This window comes from Mya arenaria, chromosome 3 (assembly GCF_026914265.1).
Source record: "Mya arenaria isolate MELC-2E11 chromosome 3, ASM2691426v1".
NCBI lineage: Eukaryota > Metazoa > Mollusca > Bivalvia > Myida > Myidae > Mya > Mya arenaria.
Window position 1 is genome coordinate 81,173,716 of NC_069124.1, and position 18,903 is coordinate 81,192,618.

General features: G+C 40.6%; 2 protein-coding genes across 2 annotated transcripts; one reads left to right on the forward strand and one right to left on the reverse strand.

The window, feature by feature from the left end:
- Positions 1-5,288: 5,288 nt before the first annotated feature.
- LOC128226315 (cyclin-O protein B-like) lies at positions 5,289-12,348 on the reverse strand. Its single transcript, XM_052936198.1, has 6 exons — positions 12,241-12,348; positions 10,796-11,077; positions 10,426-10,611; positions 8,231-8,299; positions 5,876-6,015; positions 5,289-5,583 (listed from the first exon to the last, which is right to left on the reverse strand). Exons 1-6 carry the CDS (start codon positions 12,346-12,348, stop codon positions 5,298-5,300), a joined length of 1,071 nt encoding a protein of 356 aa, XP_052792158.1. The 3' UTR covers positions 5,289-5,297.
- Positions 12,349-17,905: 5,557 nt separating this feature from the next.
- Positions 17,906-18,595, forward strand: LOC128226316 (secreted effector protein EspF(U)-like). The gene has a single exon (XM_052936200.1). It carries the CDS (start codon positions 17,906-17,908, stop codon positions 18,593-18,595), a length of 690 nt encoding a protein of 229 aa, XP_052792160.1.
- The last annotated feature ends 308 nt before the right edge of the window (positions 18,596-18,903 follow it).

The window sequence follows — 18,903 nt, forward strand, 5'->3', positions numbered from 1 at the left end:
ATTGAGCGTGAGGGTTTATACTAGTGTCTATAGAGCGTGGGGGTTTATACTATTGTCTATTGAGCGTGAGGGTTTATACTATTGTCTATTGAGCGTGATGGTTTATACTAGTGTCTATTGAGCGTGAGGGTTTATACTATTGTCTATTGAGCGCGAGGGTTTATACTATTGTCTATAGAGCGTGGGGGTTTATACTAGTGTCTATTGAGCGTGAGGGTTTATACTATTGTCTATTGAGCGTGAGGGTTTATACTATTGTCTATTGAGCGTGGGGGTTTATACTAGTGTCTATAGAGCGTGGGGGTTTATACTATTGTCTATTGAGCGTGAGGGTTTATACTAGTTTCTATTGAGCGTGAGGGTTAATACTAGTGTCTATTGAGCGTGAGGGTTTATACTAGTTTCTATTGAGCGTGAGGGTTTATACCAGTTTCTATTGAGCGTGAGGGTTTATACTATTGTCTATTGAGCGTGAGGGTTTATACTATTGTCTATTGAGCGTGAGGGTTTATACTAGTGTCTATTGAGCGTGAGGGTTTATACTATTGTCTATTGAGCGTGAGGGTTTATACTATTGTCTATTGAGCGTGAGGGTTTATACTATTGTCTATTGAGCGTGAGTGTTTATACTAGTGTCTATTGAGCGTGAGGGTTTATACTATTGTCTATTGAGCGTGAGGGTTTATACTATTGTCTATTGAGCGTGAGGGTTTATACTATTGTCTATTGAGCGTGAGGGTTTATACTAGTGTCTATTGAGCGTGAGGGTTTATACTATTGTCTATTGAGCGTGAGGGTTAATACTATTGTCTATTGAGCGTGAGGGTTTATACTATTGTCTATTGAGCGTGGGGGTTTATACTAGTGTCTATAGAGCGTGGGGGTTTATACTATTGTCTATTGAGCGTGAGGATTTATACTAGTTTCTATTGAGCCTAGGGTTAATACTAGTGTCTATTGAGCGTGAGGGTTTATACTAGTTTCTATAGAGCGTGAGGGTTTATACCAGTTTCTATTGAGCGTGAGGGTTTATACTAGTGTCTATTGAGCGTGAGGGTTTAAACTAGCTTCTATTGAGCGTGAGGGTTTATACTAGTGTCTATTGAGCGTGAGGGTTTATACTAGTTCCTATAGAGCGTGAGGGTTTATACTAGTGTCTATTGAGCGTGAGGGTTTATACTAGTGTCTATTGAGCGTGAGGGTTTATACTAGTGTCTATAGAGCGTGAGGGTTTATACTATTGTCTATTGAGCGTGAGGGTTTATACTAGTGTCTATTGAGCGTGAGGGTTTATACTAGTTTCTATTGAGCGTGAGGGTTTATACTAGTTTCTATTGAGCGTGAGGGTTTATACTATTGTCTATTGAGCGTGAGGGTTTAAACTAGCTTCTATTGAGCGTGAGGGTTTATACTAGTGTCTATTGAGCGTGAGGGTTTATACTAGTTCCTATAGAGCGTGAGGGTTTATACTAGTGTCTATTGAGCGTGAGGGTTTATACTAGTGTCTATTGAGCGTGAGGGTTTATACTAGTGTCTATAGAGCGTGTGGGTTTATACTATTGTCTATTGAGTGTGAGGATTTATACTATTGTCTATAGAGCGTGGTGGTTTATACTATTGTCTATTGAGCGTTTGGATTTATACTTTTGTCTAATGAGCGTGATGGTTTATACTTTTGTCTATTGAGCGTTAGGATTTATACTATTGTCTATTGAGCGTGATGGTTTATACTAGTGTCTATTGAGCGCGAGGGTTTATACTATTGTCTATAGAGCGCGAGGGTTTATACTAGTGTCTATTGAGCGCGAGGATTTAAACTAGTGTCTATAGAGCGTGATAGTTTATACTTGTGTCTATGGAGCGTGAGGGTTTATACTATTGTCTATTGAGCGCGAGGGTTTATACTTTTGTCTATTGAGCGTGATGGTTTATACTAGTGTCTATTGAGCGCGAGGGTTTATACTATTGTCTATAGAGCGCGAGGGTTTATACTATTGTCTATTGAGCGCGAGGGTTTATACTAGTGTCTATAGAGCGTGATAGTTTATACTTGTGTCTATGGAGCGTGAGGGTTTATACTATTGTCTATTGAGCGTGATGGTTTTCACTAGTGTCTATTGAGGGTGATGGTTTATACTAGTGTCTATTGAGCGTGAGCGTTTATACTTTTGTCTATTGCGCGTGAGTATTCATACTATTGTCTATTGAGCGTGATGGTTTATTTTATTGTCTATTGAGCGTCAGGGTTTATTGTATTTTCTATTGAGCTGGGGTTTGACAATAGTGTCTAGTGAACGTGAGGGTTTATACAACTGTGTATTAAGCGCGATGGGTTTTTTCCTTTGTCTTATAAGCGCTAGGATGTATACCGTTGTCTTTTGACGTCTTTTACAATATAAAAGCAACAACAAATTGTGCATTTTTCATGATTCTTTTATTTTTGAAAATTCACCAGGAAGTAATTGGACTAGGCACCGCCCATAAGGGTACATACCTGTATAGTGGAAATATACAGATATTTATAAACGATTTAGGATGTCTATCATATCTAATCACAGAGATATCACCTCCATACATCATTTGAATATAATACAAACTTGAACACATACCCAAACAAGAGCCGTCGTAAGACAGCGCGCTCGACTACGCCGCTTTGCCTTAGAATACAATAACGATGTAATAATACCAAGTTTGGTCTCTTTATGTCAAACCCAACTAAAATTATTCGATACATAAGGTGACTTTGATGCTGCCCTCCCACCAGCCCGCCCAAACAATGACGCAAGTCATTCAAATAACTTGATTTCCCGTTATGAAAATGTGGTTAAGAATATACAAATATGCCTTTCAAAGGAAATAAAAAAATAAAAAAAATAAATTATTTGTAATTTGTATTTAGGCTTAAAACGGAGTTACATTTCTTGTAGTAAGATGGTCATAAATAATTTTGAATTTTATTAAGTGCATTTAATGAACGGTATAGAAGTTTTTTTTATTAAAATCCCAACTTGCCCTTAACTTTTACTTGCCTAAAACTTTAACCTAAGTCAATCAGGGGCCGTAACTTGTATTAAGGATATGGAGTTATGTAACCTCATTGGGTGATGGTCCTGAACAATTGTGTGAAGTATTAAGTCAATTGAATGAAGGGTATAGAAGTTATTCAACAATATCCCAATCTGCCTTAAAACTTTAACCTAAGTTCCATAGTCAATCTGGGGCTATAATTTGTATAAAAGATAATATGGAGTTATCTAACCTCATTATGTGATGGCTCTGAACATCTGTGTGAAGTATTAAGTCAATTGAATGAATGGTATTGGAGTTTTAAGTGAAAATCCCAACTTGCCCTAAAACTTTAACCTGCCCTAAAACTTTAACCTAAGTCAATCAGGGGCCATAACTTGTATTTAGGATAATATGGAGTTATGCAACCTCATTGTGTGATGGTCCTGAACAACTGTGTGAAGTATTAAGTCAATTAAACAAAGGATATAAAAGTTATTAATAAATATTCCAACTTGCCCTAAAACTTAAACCTAAGTTCCATAGTAAATCAGGGGCCATAATCTGTGTAAAGAATAATATGGAGTTATCTAACCTCATCATGTGATGGCCCTGAACAACTGTGTGAAGTATTAAGTCAATTGAATAGTAGGGTATTGGACTATAAGTGAAAATCCCAACTTGCCCTAAAACTTTAACCGGACGCCGACGCCGGGGCGAGTAGTATAGCCCACCTATTCTTCGAATAGTCGAGCTAAAATGACAAGCATATAATGTTAAACTACAAGGTGATATGTGTGTATACATTGTATATAACCCAGTCTGCTTATTTTCTATGATAGAAAAGATAAGACTTTCTGGACATTATGTACATTATGTTTTATAGCAAAAACAGGGTGTTTGTGAATGGAGAAGTGATCTCGATTAAACAGTGCTCCAAGCTGCACGTCGTACATGAACTGTATATCTCAACTATTTATATGAAACTGCACAAAAAAGGACTCGGGATGAACTAAGATTCAACCAAGAATAGTAATCAAATGTATTCATAGTGTCAGCAGGAAGTTTGGGCACATGTTTTGAAAATGTAAATGATTACAATGATTTCTATAGTGTGATTAAGCTTATTCTTTCAATAAACAACAGGTAATAATATCACATTGTAATTTTGTAAATCTAGAATAATACAAGTTAAGGTACATATCCTGAACATTTCCCAATAGTTTACCTTTCAGATAGGTTATGTATACCATTTAAAACTTTTGTTGCTAATATTTGTGAGAAAGATATAAAAAAATAAGCATTCAAAACAAGATATATCCCAGGAAATGACAAATCACCCAACAGTTAACATTTTTTTAATAAGATTTTTTAAGTTGGTGTATGGAATACTCATGTATTTGTCTCAATGACTGCATTGATCTCTTACTATTTTCTTGACCTTTATCTGATGGCCTTATGGTTATAGATATAAAACACAACATTTCATGAAACTTGACAAGTCTGTGAAATAATGTTGAAATCAAACAAATCAATACCAACTTCTGGTGAATCCTTAAAATAACTAGTATAAGGCTGCAATCATAGACTGGTGTGTATGCTAACATACCTTCCAATTATGCTTTATGATATCCAGGTTTCAAAATTCAAAGTTATAAGTTTCAAAATTCAAAGTTATAACAAGATAAGTATTGCTTAGTTTGAGATGAAATCCATATGACATCCATTTACTATCTAGTCAAAGTAATAACTTCAATAAACTGATATTATGAGATCTATTCTTTCTTACTATTACCATCAATAAAATGATATTTATCTTTTTATAAGACACAGAATTAGGTTTTGGTAAATAATATGTACCTTGCATGAATGAAGTTTGACAAAAGAATTGGTTTATTTTTCGTCCCCTTAAAACAAGTTTTATGCGTTTCAACATCGCAATTCTTAAACACGTTTGTTCAAAATTTACATATATAAATTTACATAACTGGCTTATTACCATTCAAAAACAAAACAGTATTGTTAGGTTTATGCCTCATTTGAACATAAAACATGGGCCACAAATGCTTAGCAAATATGCTGGCATGCCAAAATAATCATTTTCATACCAATAAGTGTAGGAAAAACACAAACATATCTTTTTGATACAAATGTTCAGTATATAAATGGTCCCCTTAACTTAATGCAAATTATACTCAACAAAAAAACAAGTAAGGATATCACGCTTTAGCACTAATGGAATGGTTATTGCAAGTAACAATGACCTGAGAACACACCAAGCTGTCTCCTGTTCATTTTGCACTGTACAAGTTCCCATACTTCTCACAGAGCAAGGACATATCCTGACCCGACTGCCGGAAACTGTCGAAAAACATATGTACATGTGTGAAGCATGTCTCGAGCTGATGTGCAGGGATGTCGCGGGTGTAGTGAACTGTGCGTGTGTCCAGGGTGGTGCGAAGCGTCTCCACGGCAACATTCCACACACAAAGGGCCAGCATGGATGGCGGGAACTGACACAGTTCATACTCCTGTAAGGACAGCTCCAGCGCACAACGACCCATGGCACGCGCCATTCTGGTAAAAAGAAAACACTTTTAAAGATAGTCTTAAAATTTCAAAAGCTCAACATAGCAACATATTTTTTTATCTGGTCTCAGGAAACTAGCATGCGAGACCTTTAAATATCTCTATTACACCAGAATAGTTCAAGCGTTCCAGTCTGTGAACAAATAGCCACAAATGTCGAAATATTATATAAGTGAAACACACATGATCTATAAAACAGTTGCTTACAATATATCGGAACTTCATCCCTTAAGCAATTTTTCTGATTTAAAGTCTTAAAATACATGATATTTGGCATTACTTGAGCCTGGAAGTCTGCTCCTCGTCTCCAGTAGAGGCTGCAAGACTGAAGGATGCGAAGTACTCGAGAAACTGCTGCACTGTTGGAGCCATTAGATCAAAACTGGTGGCCATCAGCACGATCAGCTCTAACTGCTTCACCTGGACGGGCAAGTAACATATTTGCATTAAATTCTGTCTCTGTTCATATCATGATCATGTACTGTTTGCAAATAAATTTAGTAAAACTTGTTTGTCAATCAGTAAAAAAAAACAAAGCAAGATCGAAATGCCATTTTGCACGGATGTTCAATTCGTAGCGCCTCCATAGCGGTTTCAAAGAGTCAGTTTGAGTTACAATTGCCACTGTACGAGTCTTGCGAGGGTAATTTTAAGGCAAAATTGAATTGATTGGTAAAAATGTATATTAATGCAAACTGTACATGAACGGATGCTTTGTGGGGTAATAAACTCGCCCTTTCAGTAGTAAATCACTGACAGTGTTAGTGACAGTGACGGTGGCAGTCAGTGTTAGAGACAGTGACAGTGGCAGTCAGTGTTAGAGACAGTGACGGTGGCAGTCAGTGTTAGAGACAGTGACGGTGGCAGTCAGTGTTAGAGACAGCGACGGTGGCAGTCAGTGTTAGAGACAGTGACGGTGGCAGTCAGTGTTAGAGACAGTGACGGTGGCAGTCAGTGTTAGAGACAGTGACGGTGGCAGTCAGTGTTACTTTGCTATTTGTTGTTCATTGAGGCCATTGATCAAATTCACTCGGTGGCTTTGGGCAAAAGTCATAATCATACAATGCTTCAAAACCTTGAAATGCTAAGTGTATTAGCAAATTGAAGTATTCTTGAAGCCAAGGACGTGTACATATAGATCATCTTGTAACAGGGCGTCTTTACAAGTATATATGTACCGTTATTATAGATTCCCTTTATCAAGCTTTAGTTTCATTACACACTCAGTTGTGAACTGCATATGCAGAATAAAAGCCAACTAAGATCACATACATGTATTAAAAAAGGGTAATTGTGTTCAAGTCTTGCTACATCTGATGTTCACAAGTATATTGTACCTGTCCTCTGGTATATTGTACCTGTTCTCTGGTGTTAACAAGTATATTTTACCTGTTCTCTGATGTAAGCAAGTAATTGTACCTGTTTTCTGGTATTTATAGGTATATTGTACCTGTTCACTGGTGTAAACAAGTATATTGTACCTGTTTTTTGGTGTTTACAAGAATATTGTACCTGTTCTCTGATAAGTATATTGTACCTGTTCTCTGGTGTTATTGGACCTGTTCTCTGGTGTATTGTATCTGTTCCCTTGTGTATTGTACCTGTTCTCTGGTGTTATTTTACCTGTTCTCTGGTGTTATTGTACCTGTTCTCTGGTGTTATTGTACCTGTTTTCTGGTGTTATTGTACCTGTTCTGTTGTGTTATTGTACCTGTTCTCTTGTATATTGTACCTGTTCTCTGTTATATTTTACCTGGCCTCTGGTGTATTGTACCAGTTCTCTGGTGTATTGTACATGTTCTCTGGTGTTTTGTTCCTGTTCTCTGGTATATTGTACCTGTTCTCTGGTATATTGTACTTGTTCTCTGGTGTATTGTACTTGTTCTCTGGTGTATTGTACTTGTTCTCTGGTGTATTGTACCTGTCCTCTGGTATATTGTACCTGTTCTCTGGTGTTAACAAGTATATTTTACCTGTTCTCTGATGTAAGCAAGTAATTGTACCTGTTTTCTGGTATTTATAAGTATATTGTACCTGTTCACTGGTGTAAACAAGTATATTGCACCTGTTTTTTTGGTGTTTACACGTATATATTGTACCTGTTCTCTGATAAGTATATTGTACCTGTTCTCTGGTGTTATTGGACCTGTTCTCTGGTGTATTGTACCTGTTCCCTTGTGTATTGTACCTGTTCTCTGGTGTTATTTTACCTGTTCTCTGGTGTTATTGTACCTGTTCTCTGGTGTTATTGTACCTGTTCTGTTGTGTTATTGTACCTGTTCTCTTGTATATTGTACCTGGCCTCTGGTGTATTGTACCACTGCTCTGGTGTATTGTTCCTGTTCTCTGGTATATTGTACCTGTTCTCTGTTATATTTTACCTGGCCTCTGGTGTATTGTACCAGTTCTCTGGTGTATTGTACATGTTCTCTGGTGTATTGTTCCTGTTCTCTGGTATATTGTACCTGTTCTCTGGTATATTGTACTTGTTCTCTGGTGTATTTGACTTGTTCTCTGGTGTATTGTACCTGTTCTCTGGTGTATTGTGCCAGTTCTCTGGTGTGTTGTACCAGTTTTCTGGTGTATTTTGTACCTGTTCTCTGGTATATTGTACCTGTTCTCTGATGTATTGTACCTGTTCTCTGGTGTAGGTTTCATTGCACTTCTCGAGGAGTTCATGAATCTCGGGTGGACAAATCTCATTCTGAAACAAACACAACATCCTGCATTAGGCGATATTCAGGAAACACAACCTCCTGGATTAGAGACATAGTCCAGGGGAGACAAACCGTACACTAACTGTGTATTTCAATATGCGTGCTTCATGCACTTTTAACAGCCAATGGCGATATCGATAGACTAAGTTAGTATAGAGACAGAACAAAAATAGTTCGTTTTTATTTAAAACGTTTTACAATCTTGTAGTTTGTCTGAATATAAATGCATTCTTAGTTTCACAACCAGCCTGTTTAACACTGAAATTTGGCCGCGGTCCGAGACCATTCTTAAAATGGTTCATGGGGCAGTAGTTGTAACACAAGTATCGTGAAGCCTGCGCATATTAATTTATGTTTATTTTAATTAAACAAGGATTATAAAGCTACAATGATTCAAGTCAGAGTTATGGGCCCTGCCCTGGCGTGGCTAGATTAGAACTGATGTGTAGGCCCGGTGTGCTAGAGGGATTCGGGTGCATGCTCTCAGGCGTCTTCAATACATGATGTGCTAAGGCTCATTCTCCATTATATTTTAATATTATATATTAATACAAAAAAAAGAATAATGATAGTTAAAATTAAAAATACGCCAAACATTAAATGCATTTTGGACTTATTAAATCGTATGCAGACCCAGACCTTTAGGGCCTTCGCTTAGCTACGCCACTGCCTGTTAAAACATGTATTTTTTTTGTGAATTATACCTACCTTGATCGAATGAAAATTATTAAACTAAATATTTCCCATACCCACAAAACCGATTACTTCTCAGACCATTAGTTTAATTTAGTGAATACTAGTAGATTGAAGCTGTGTTTAAAATGACAAGATAGAATTAAAAGTAATTTCTGGTTATGACAGTAAAATTTGGAATGAATTTAACCAAGAGTTATGAAACTTGATTGTCCAATATTCCCTGAGGACACTGATAAAGATTGAACTCAATAACATGATTGGATATTAGTACATTAGTATGACTAGCACGCAAGACAAAGCTCTGCTTCTATGGCGCCGCCAATGCGAGGGTGGAGGTAGTGGAGCCCTTCATAATCAGTTATGTCATTGGTTAAATGGGGTCGTAAACACAAATAAATTTACTTTTCATATATTTGGAGAAAAACGTAACAGAAACAAGCTAGCGAATATTGCTAGCACTACAATAGTCTCCAACCGGTTGTGCTGCCATAGTTACACTATGTTTAAATGATGTGCAAAATGTCCTTATTCACCTCTATTACTTGCACACACCGGTCATGTACTTAGCTTGAATACTTCTTCTGTTGCCACAGGATTCATATTTCGGGATGAACGTAGGCATTCAAACAGTTTTTGCTGTCATAGAAAAAACATTTTTGTCCGATATATATTAACTTGCATAATCCCCAAATCGTTTTCAAAACGTACACCGAGTTATATGAATGCAGCATTTATACTATCTTATACCAAGATCAAGTAAAAAAAAAAGATTTTTTAACCATTTTTGTTGCCAAAGCAAACGCAGGTCTTGTCAAACGAAAGGTCTTCTTTTATACATTTTATGCCAAGGGCCATTCAGAAAGTGTTATTTTCGCTTTTTTAATTGCCATAGCAAGCACACTTTTTATCCGACAAGTCATATATACAAGGACGTGCATAATCTTCTACCCGCACTCTTTCCGCATACCAAGTTAAAGTTACCTAGCTTGCCTACTTTAGGTTATTGTAGCGTCTGTAGGGATTTACCCGCCAACATTGACCTGATCCTGATGACCTCTATTTGCAAAATTTCACAATTGAGTTTATTTTTAAAATTATTTTCGGGTCTTTCCATGCCTATTATCATTACAAAACACACGGTAAATAACAAGATGATCATCACCATAAGTTTTATTTGTGGGAAACCTATCGTCTGGCATATTAGCTCAAATGGTAACGAGCTTGTCTATAAGCAACCATAGTTATAGTGCAATATACCACGTGAGTTTGATCCCGGCCGGGCACACGCAAGTATATATTATTATTATTAAGTTCTATTAAATGCATATAATACGATCACATATAGTTATATTTTGCACCGTATGACTTATATATTAATATTTTTACTGAATGATATAACAATTACTACGTATAGAACCTGTTTACTGGCGACGAGAAGGCACGTGATTCCGAGCAACTCGAGGCAGTCACGTGACACCTGCATCACGTCCAGCACGCGGTCGAACACGTGCACCGCGAGGTAGAGCGTGTCCTGGCACAGTGCTAAATCATGGTGCACCGACGTCAGCCAGTGGATCAGCATCTTCCGGACGTCTGGGCTTATCTGAAATAATGGCAAAGTATGCAAAAGTAAATAATACCGTTTAACTAACCGTTCGTTCGACATGATTCATATTAATCAAAATATGCCTTTAAGCAACAGACACCGCAGACCACAACATACTTGTTCGGAAAACAGACGATATATCATTTTCCTTTTACGATATATTATAAAGCATATACGTTACCTCTGGTTGGTTGTTCAGACAACTCTTCACGTGGTATTTGTTTTCAATACTGAGTCGGTGTGTAAAAATCTCGTGCACGTAATCCTCAAAACCGTCATGCTCCTGGTCGGCGCACGAGCACTGCGCATCTCTGACTTTGCGCGTAGACGGCCATTCCCAGACGCCCTCAAGACAGCGGAGGTCAACACCGGAAGTATTGGATTTCTGGAAACCAGAGTCGCTCAAGGAAACGCACTCCGGCGCCGACGGGGGAGTGATCTGCAGTGACTGGTCCAGGCTCACCTAAAATATAACTTTGCGAACAAATGCGGCAGTTGCTTTTTACGCTTTATTTGATCGATCAATTATGCAATGCGATATCTATTAGCCCAATGTGTCCAAAAGTTATTTCTTTGGGGTCGTCTAAACGATTTGTCGGCGCCGGGCTACTAGTATAATTTGGAAACTTATGTATCGCGGGTAAGAGTGAAAAGGCTGCTTCTCGTTTTAGTGGTCACTACAGAATCTCGAAGTGTAGCGCTGTTTAACGTTATACACACGTGTACACAGTCACTCGGATGGCGTGCCGACGAATTAATTGCTAAAGTTCCAAGACTGATTCAAAATGGAATTTTGATTGGAAATAAATCACTTTTTTCAAGTTGTTATTACATGTATAAGAATTTTAATGAAATTCCCAAATTACTATCGTAACTGTGGTCACTTCAATTCCTAGCATCACTTTGGACGACAATTCTGACTAGATTGTCACTGAACGGTTACCGGAAGCATACAATTTGGGATTATTATAAATATTATTATTACTATTAGTATTATTGGTCCTGGCCAGATAAAACTGCTTATCTTTGTAGATGCATACGTACTTTAAGCGGTTTATTTTTTATTCTAATTATTCCGGCCTTTAATTTTAAATTATTGATGAAATAACTGTAGTCAATTCTCATAATATTTTCAATTGTAGTATAATAGTAATATCTCTACAGTACACTTCAATTTAAATAACGATTTAAATTAAATACCAAGAAATAAAGGTCGTGTTTACATACATGTTAAAAAAAATTATCAGTAAAGCAACAAAAGAACAATCAACATTCAAAATGCATATTAAATCATAAAATGCATTACGATTTTACGTTAATGACAATAATACCATGTACACGCCATGTTGAACGACAAACTCATTACATACAAATACACATGTACACATGATGTAGTTGACATGTATACATGTTATTGAAATATCGTACATGTATTGACTCGGGACAGCATTTGAATTAAAACACGGTGCACATAAAAGCTAAGGAAATATATTTGGCAATTTAGATTCGAAAAAAATGTTCTAATACATACTGTCATGCATTGTCCCGAATAATTTGACCGGCTCTGGATAGCGAACGGATTATAATGTACATGTACAACATATATGCACTTCTTCAAGCACTTACCTCGGTCCCGGACGGACAGTCTATTCCTTCATCCTCTTCTCCGTCAGTATTTGTTTTATCATCAACAACGCAAAATGTGGGGTTGCCCTGCAATAGCACTGCACTCATGATGGTGAAGATTGGAGTACACGAGCGTATTTATTCCAAATTATTTGTGTCCATTATCGAGCGTCAAGTAGGTGCAACTCGCGAAATACACGAGGTGTCAGGAACTTGTTTAGGAAAAATGGACTAGTCCAAGAGGGGTGTAATCAGAGTTAATTTATTGTTAGGGAAGTAAATTTGCGTTTATTCTGTGTTTACACAAGTAATTAAAAGTATATATTTCCAACACCTAGCTGACCCATTGTTTAACATTGGCGATGAGCAATAAATGTCTGATAAATGTTATCAGTTTCCTTGCGGACTCCCCCATGGGTAATTGGTCGGGTCTGATTTACACTGCCCGGTCTCTGACTAACAGGTGTGTGTCGAATTGCGCAATGTACATGTAAGTAATCGTGTATCAGAACAATTGATACTGATGTCGCATTCCTTATTCAAATGTTTTTAAAAGTAATCTTATAAAAAAGAATGGTTCTGTGACATAAATACTGTAATTAAAAATAATAATTAATAAGTTTGCATGCCATAAGGATATCGGTCAAAATCAAGATTCTTTAATTAAATTATGTAAAGCAAACTTAAACTAGAAAAAAACGGAATTACTTTTTGCTTTTGTTTTTAATCTGAAATATATCAAGACTAATTCAGTATATAATAGTTGTTTTATCAAAAGTAACCGCGTTACCCCTATCTTTCCTGAAAAGCTTATAAATGGATTATTTAAGCTGCACTCTCACAGATTGAACGTTTTGAAAACTGTTTTATTTTTTGTCTGGGAACGAGCCAATTTATGTATGGAAACCAGTCAAATAAGACTGCTAACAAAAAAAGATCCGCCGCGGCGGCAGATTTTTATATACACAAATATGTTTAAAAAGTTGATGTTTTATGCATTTTTCTTAAACCATTGTAACGCTTTTAGCCATAAAACATTTTTTTGAACGGAAATATATACATCTGCGATCTGATCTTTTGTCAGCAGTCCATTTTATCACTTGTTTGCAGATATTTACGCCAAAATGTGCTCATTCCAAGACATTTTTTTTAAAGTTATAAAATATTTGAGCCATTTTAAGGCAAAATTATTAGCCTAATCTGCTATTTGGTCCCGACAATATTCGGACACTGTGGTCTTCCAGGGAGTCCCGACAATATTCGGACAGTCCGGTCATCTATGATTCCGTACTAAATAAGGAAAGTCCGGAATTCAAGAAGGTCCCGACAATACTTGGACAATCCTGCCTTCTAGGGATCCGACAATATTCGGAAATTACGATCTTCTAGGGGTCCCGACAATATTCGGAAAATCCGATCTTCTAGGGGTCCCGACAATGTTTTGACAGTCCGGCATGTCAGGGGGTTCCGACAATATGCGGACAGGCTGGTCTGCTAGGGGGTCCCGACAATATTAAGACAATCCGATCTTTTAGGGGCCCATACCGAAAATATTCGGACAAGCCTGTCTTTTAGGGGCCCTTTCCGACAATCTTCTAGAGGGTCCGACAATCTTAGGACAGTCCTGTCTATTAGGGGTCCGAAAACATTCGGACAGTCCTGTCTACTAGGTGTCCGACATTATTCGGACATTCCGGTCTTCTAGGGGCCCGACAATATTCGGACGGTCCGGTCTTTCCTGTCTACTAGGGGGCCGACAATATTCGGACAGTCCTGTCTACTAGGGGTCCGACATTATTCGGACAGTCCTGTCTACTAGGGGCCTTACATTATCACGACAGTCGTGTCTTTTAGGGGCCCGTCAATATTCGGACAGTCCAGTCTAGTAGGGTTCCGACAATATTCGGACAATCCAGTCTACTAGGGGTCCAACAATATTCGGACAGTCCCGTCTTCTAGGGGCCCGACAACATTCGGACAGTCCCGTCTTCTAGGCGCCCGACAATATCCGGACAGTCACGTCTACTAGGGGTCAGACTATATTAAAACAGTCCTGTCTACTAGGGATCCGACATAATTCGGACAGTCCTGTCTACTAGAGGTCCGACAATATTCGGACAGTCCGCTCTACTTTAGGGGTCCCGACAACATTCGGACAGTCCAGTCTACTAGGATTACCGACAATATTCGGACAGTTTGGTCAATAGGGGGAATACCCGACAATATTAGGACAGTTCGGTCTACTAGGGGGAGTACCCGACAATATTCGGACAGTTCGGTCTACTTAATTGGGGGAGTACCCGAAAATATTCGGACAGTTCGGTCTACTAGGGGGAGTACCCGACAATGTTCGGACAGTTCGGTCTTCTACGGGGTCCCGACAATATTCGGGCAGTCCAGTCTTCTAGAAGATCCAGACAATATTCGGACGGCACGGTCTTCTAGGGGGAGTACCCGACAATATTCGGACAGTTCGGTCTACTAGGTGGAGTACCCGACAATGTTCGGACAGTTCGGTCTTCTACGGGGTCCCGACAATATTCGGACAGTCCAGTCTTCTAGAAGATCCAGACAATATTCAGACAGTCCAGTCCACTAAGGTCCCCGACTATATTCGGACATTCCAGTCAACTAGGGGTCCTGACAATATTCGGACAGTCCCGTCTACTAGAGGGTCTCGGGGTATGCTCTTAAATTTTAAAGAAAAGAAAAAAACAAAATCATGTAAAAAATGTTTTATGTCTACAATGTCAAAACTCTTATGTATTTTGCGAAATGCATTTTCTCTTCTCTGCCTCATATTCGTCACAATGGAAGAAAACAAGAAATATGTACTTCCTTTACAGTATTTATTACGTGTTTGGTATATTTTAGCTTGGTCAATTTTCAGAGAAGTTGTGGGTATAAATGTAGCTACAAAATGAATATATCCAGAGACTACATAGCAGACCTTCATGGTGTAAGATAACATAAATTACAGGTCGGGCAGAAGAACAATACATCACAACTGATAAGACTCGCAATTAAGTGAGGATGCTGGCAGATTTCTTTAGATGTTCATATCTTTGAATGTGTGTTTTAGTGGATGACCAGTTTATTGTAAGATTTAAATATTTGTGAATACGCCTTAATGCAAGATACATATTTAGTTAAAGTTTAACATTGCTAATATGTCAATATGATAAATATTTGAACCGGATCTTCAATTGTCCGTCCTCCCGTATGTCCGCTAACAACTTGTTTCAGTATTGAATTTCGATCGAACTTTACATTGTTTTAGAGCTGGGAAAGGTGCGTCCGAAATAGATCCATCCCACATAGATCCGTCCCACATAGATCCGCCCCACTTAGATCCGTCCCACTTAGATCCGTCCCACATAGATCCGGCCTACTTAGACCGGCCCACATAGATCCCGGTCCCACTTAGATCCGTCCCACATAGATCCGTCCCACTTAGATCCGTCCCACATAGATCCGTCCCACATAGATCCGTCCCACTTAGATCCGTCCCACATAGATCCGTCCCACTTAGACCGGCCCACCTAGATCCCGGTCCCACTTAGATCCGTCCCACATAGATCCGTCCCACCTAGATCCGTCCCACATAGATCCGTCCCACCTAGTTCCGTTCAGTGCTAGAACGATAATAAACCTGGTACCGCCAACAGGAAACAAGCCACTAGCCACTAGCTAACACGACAACGTACCTGGTAGCGCCATTCAGAAACATTGGGACGCACAAAATACCACCAGTTAGCATGATGATGCGCCTGGTTCCGTCAGCTTAAACATGGGGAAGCACACGATACCACCAGCTAGTACGACAACGTACCTGGTACCGCCAGCTAGGAACATTGGAACACACACGATACCACCAGCTAGTACGACAACGTACCTGGTACCGCCAGCTAGGAACATTGGAACACACACGATACCACCAGTTAGCACGACAACGTACCTGGTACAGCCAGCTGGAAACATGGGGACGCACACCATACCACCAGCTAGCACGACAACGTGCCTGGCACCGCCAGCTAGAATCATGGAGATGCACACGATACCACCAGTTAGCACGACAATGCCCCTGGTACCGCCATCTAGAAACATTGAGACGCACACGAAACCACTAGCTAGAACGATAATAAACCTGGTACCACCAACCGGACACATGGGGACGCATACGATACCACTAGCTAGCACGACAACGTACCTGGTACCACCAGCTCGAAACAAAGGGACGGAAACGATACCACTAGCTAGCACGACAATGTACCTGGTCCCGCCAGCCAGAAACATGGGGACGCACGCGATACCACTAGCAAGCACGACAACGTACCTGGTACAACCAGTCAGAAACATGGGGACGCACACGATACCACCAGTTAGCACGACAATGCGCCTGGTAGAGCTAGCTAGAAACATGGGGACACACACGATACCACCAGTTAGCACGATAATGTGCCTGGTTCCGTCAGCTTAAACATGGGGACGCACACGATATCACCAGCTAGCACGGCAATGCGCCTGGTATCGCCAGCTAGAAACATGGGGACGCACACGATACCACCAGCTAGCACGGCAATGCGCCTGGTATCGCCAGCTAGAAACATGGAGACGCACACGATACCACCAGTTAGCACGACAATGCGCCTGGTTCCACCAGGTAAAAAAACATGGGGACGCACACGATACAACCAGCTAGCACGACAACCCCCCTGGTCACGCCAGCTAAAAACATAATGACGCACACGATACCACTAGCTAGAACGATAATAAACCTGGTACCGCCAACCGGAAACATTGGGACGCACACGATACCACTAGCTAGCACATCAACGTACCTGGTAGCGCCAGTCAGGAACATGGGGACGCACATGATACCACTATCTAGCACGACAACGTACATGGTACCACCAGATCGAAACATGGGGACGGAAACGATACCACTAGCTAGCACGACAACATACCTGGTCCCGCCAGCCAGAAACATGGGGCCGCACGCGATACCATTAGCTAGCACGACAACGTACCTGGTACAACCAGTCAGAAACATGGGGACGCACAAGATACCACTAGCTAGCACGACAACGTACCTGGTACCGCCAGCTAGAAACATGGGGACGCACACGATACCATCAGCTAGCACGGCAATGCGCCTGGTATCGCCAGCTAGAAACATGGAGACGCACACGATACCACCAGTTAGCACGACAATGCGCCTGGTATCGCCAGCTAGAAACATGGAGACGCACAAGGTACCACAAGTTAGCACGACAATGCGCCTGGTATCGCCAGCTAGAAACATAGAGACGCACAAGGTACCACAAGTTAGCACAACAATGCGCCTGGTATCGCCAGCTAGAAACATGGAGACGCACAAGGTACCACAAGTTAGCACGACAATGCGCCTGGTATCGCCAGCTAGAAACATGGAGACGCACAAGGTACCACAAGTTAGCACAACAATGCGCCTGGTATCGCCAGCTAGAAACATGGAGACGCACAAGGTACCACTAGCTAGAACCATAATAAACCTGGTACCGCCAACTGGAAACTAGCCACTAGCTAACACGACAACGTACCTGGTAGCGCCAGTCAGAAACATTGGGACGCACAAGATACCACCAGTTAGCACGATGATGCGCCTGGTTCCGTCAGCTTAAACATGGGGACGCACACGATACCACCAGCTAGTACGACAACGTACCTGGTACCGCCAGCTAGGAACATGGAAACACACACGATACCACCAGTTAGCACGAAAACGTACCTGGTACAGCCAGCCGGAAACATGGGGACGCACACCATACCACCAGCCAGCACGACAATGCGCCTGGCATCGCCAGCTAGAAACATTGGGACGCACACGATACCACAAGTTAGCACGACAATGCCCCTGGTACCGCCATCTAGAAACATTGAGACGCACACGATACCACTAGCTGGAACGATAATAAACCTGGTACCACCAACCGGACACATGGGGACGCATACGATACCACTAGCTAGCACGACAACATACCCGGTAGGGCCAGTCAGTAACATGGGGACGCACATGATACCACTAGCTAGCACGACAACGTACCTGGTACCACCAGCTCGAAACAGAGGGACGGAAACGATACCACTAGCTAGCATGACAATGTACCTGGTCCCGCCAGCCAGAAACATGGGGACGCACGCGATACCATTAGCAAGCACGACAACGTACCTGGTACAACCAGTCAGAAACATGGGGACGCACACGATACCACCAGTTAGCACGACAATGCGCCTGGTAGAGCTAGCTAGAAACATGGGGACGCACACGATACCACCAGTTAGCACGATGATGTGCCTGGTTCCGTCAGTTTAAACATGGGGACGCACACGATATCACCAGCTAGCACAACAACGTACCTGGTACCGCCAGCTAGAAACATGGGGACGCACACGATACCACCAGCTAGCACGGCAATGCGCCTGGTATCGCCAGCTAGAAACATGGAGAAGCACACGATACCACCAGTTAGCACAAAAATGCGCCTGGTTCCACCAGGTAAAAAACATGGGGACGCACACGATACAACCAGCTAGCACGACAATGCGCCTGGTTCCGCCAACTAAAAACATGGAGACGCACACGATTCCACTAGCTAGAACGATAATAAACCTGGTCCGCCA

Excerpts from the sequence above, each read along its gene's own strand:
- LOC128226316 (XM_052936200.1), top strand. The coding sequence starts at position 17,906 with ATGGGGACGCACACGATACCACCAGCTAGTACGACAACGTACCTGGTA.
- LOC128226315 (XM_052936198.1), bottom strand. The coding sequence starts at position 12,348 with ATGAGTGCAGTGCTATTGCAGGGCAACCCCACATTTTGCGTTGTTGAT. Across the intron at positions 10,612-10,795 it reads GTCTGAACAACCAACCAGAG|ATAAGCCCAGACGTCCGGAA; the intron begins GTAACGTATATG and ends CCATTATTTCAG. Across the intron at positions 5,584-5,875 it reads GAGCAGACTTCCAGGCTCAA|AATGGCGCGTGCCATGGGTC; the intron begins GTAATGCCAAAT and ends TCTTTTTACCAG.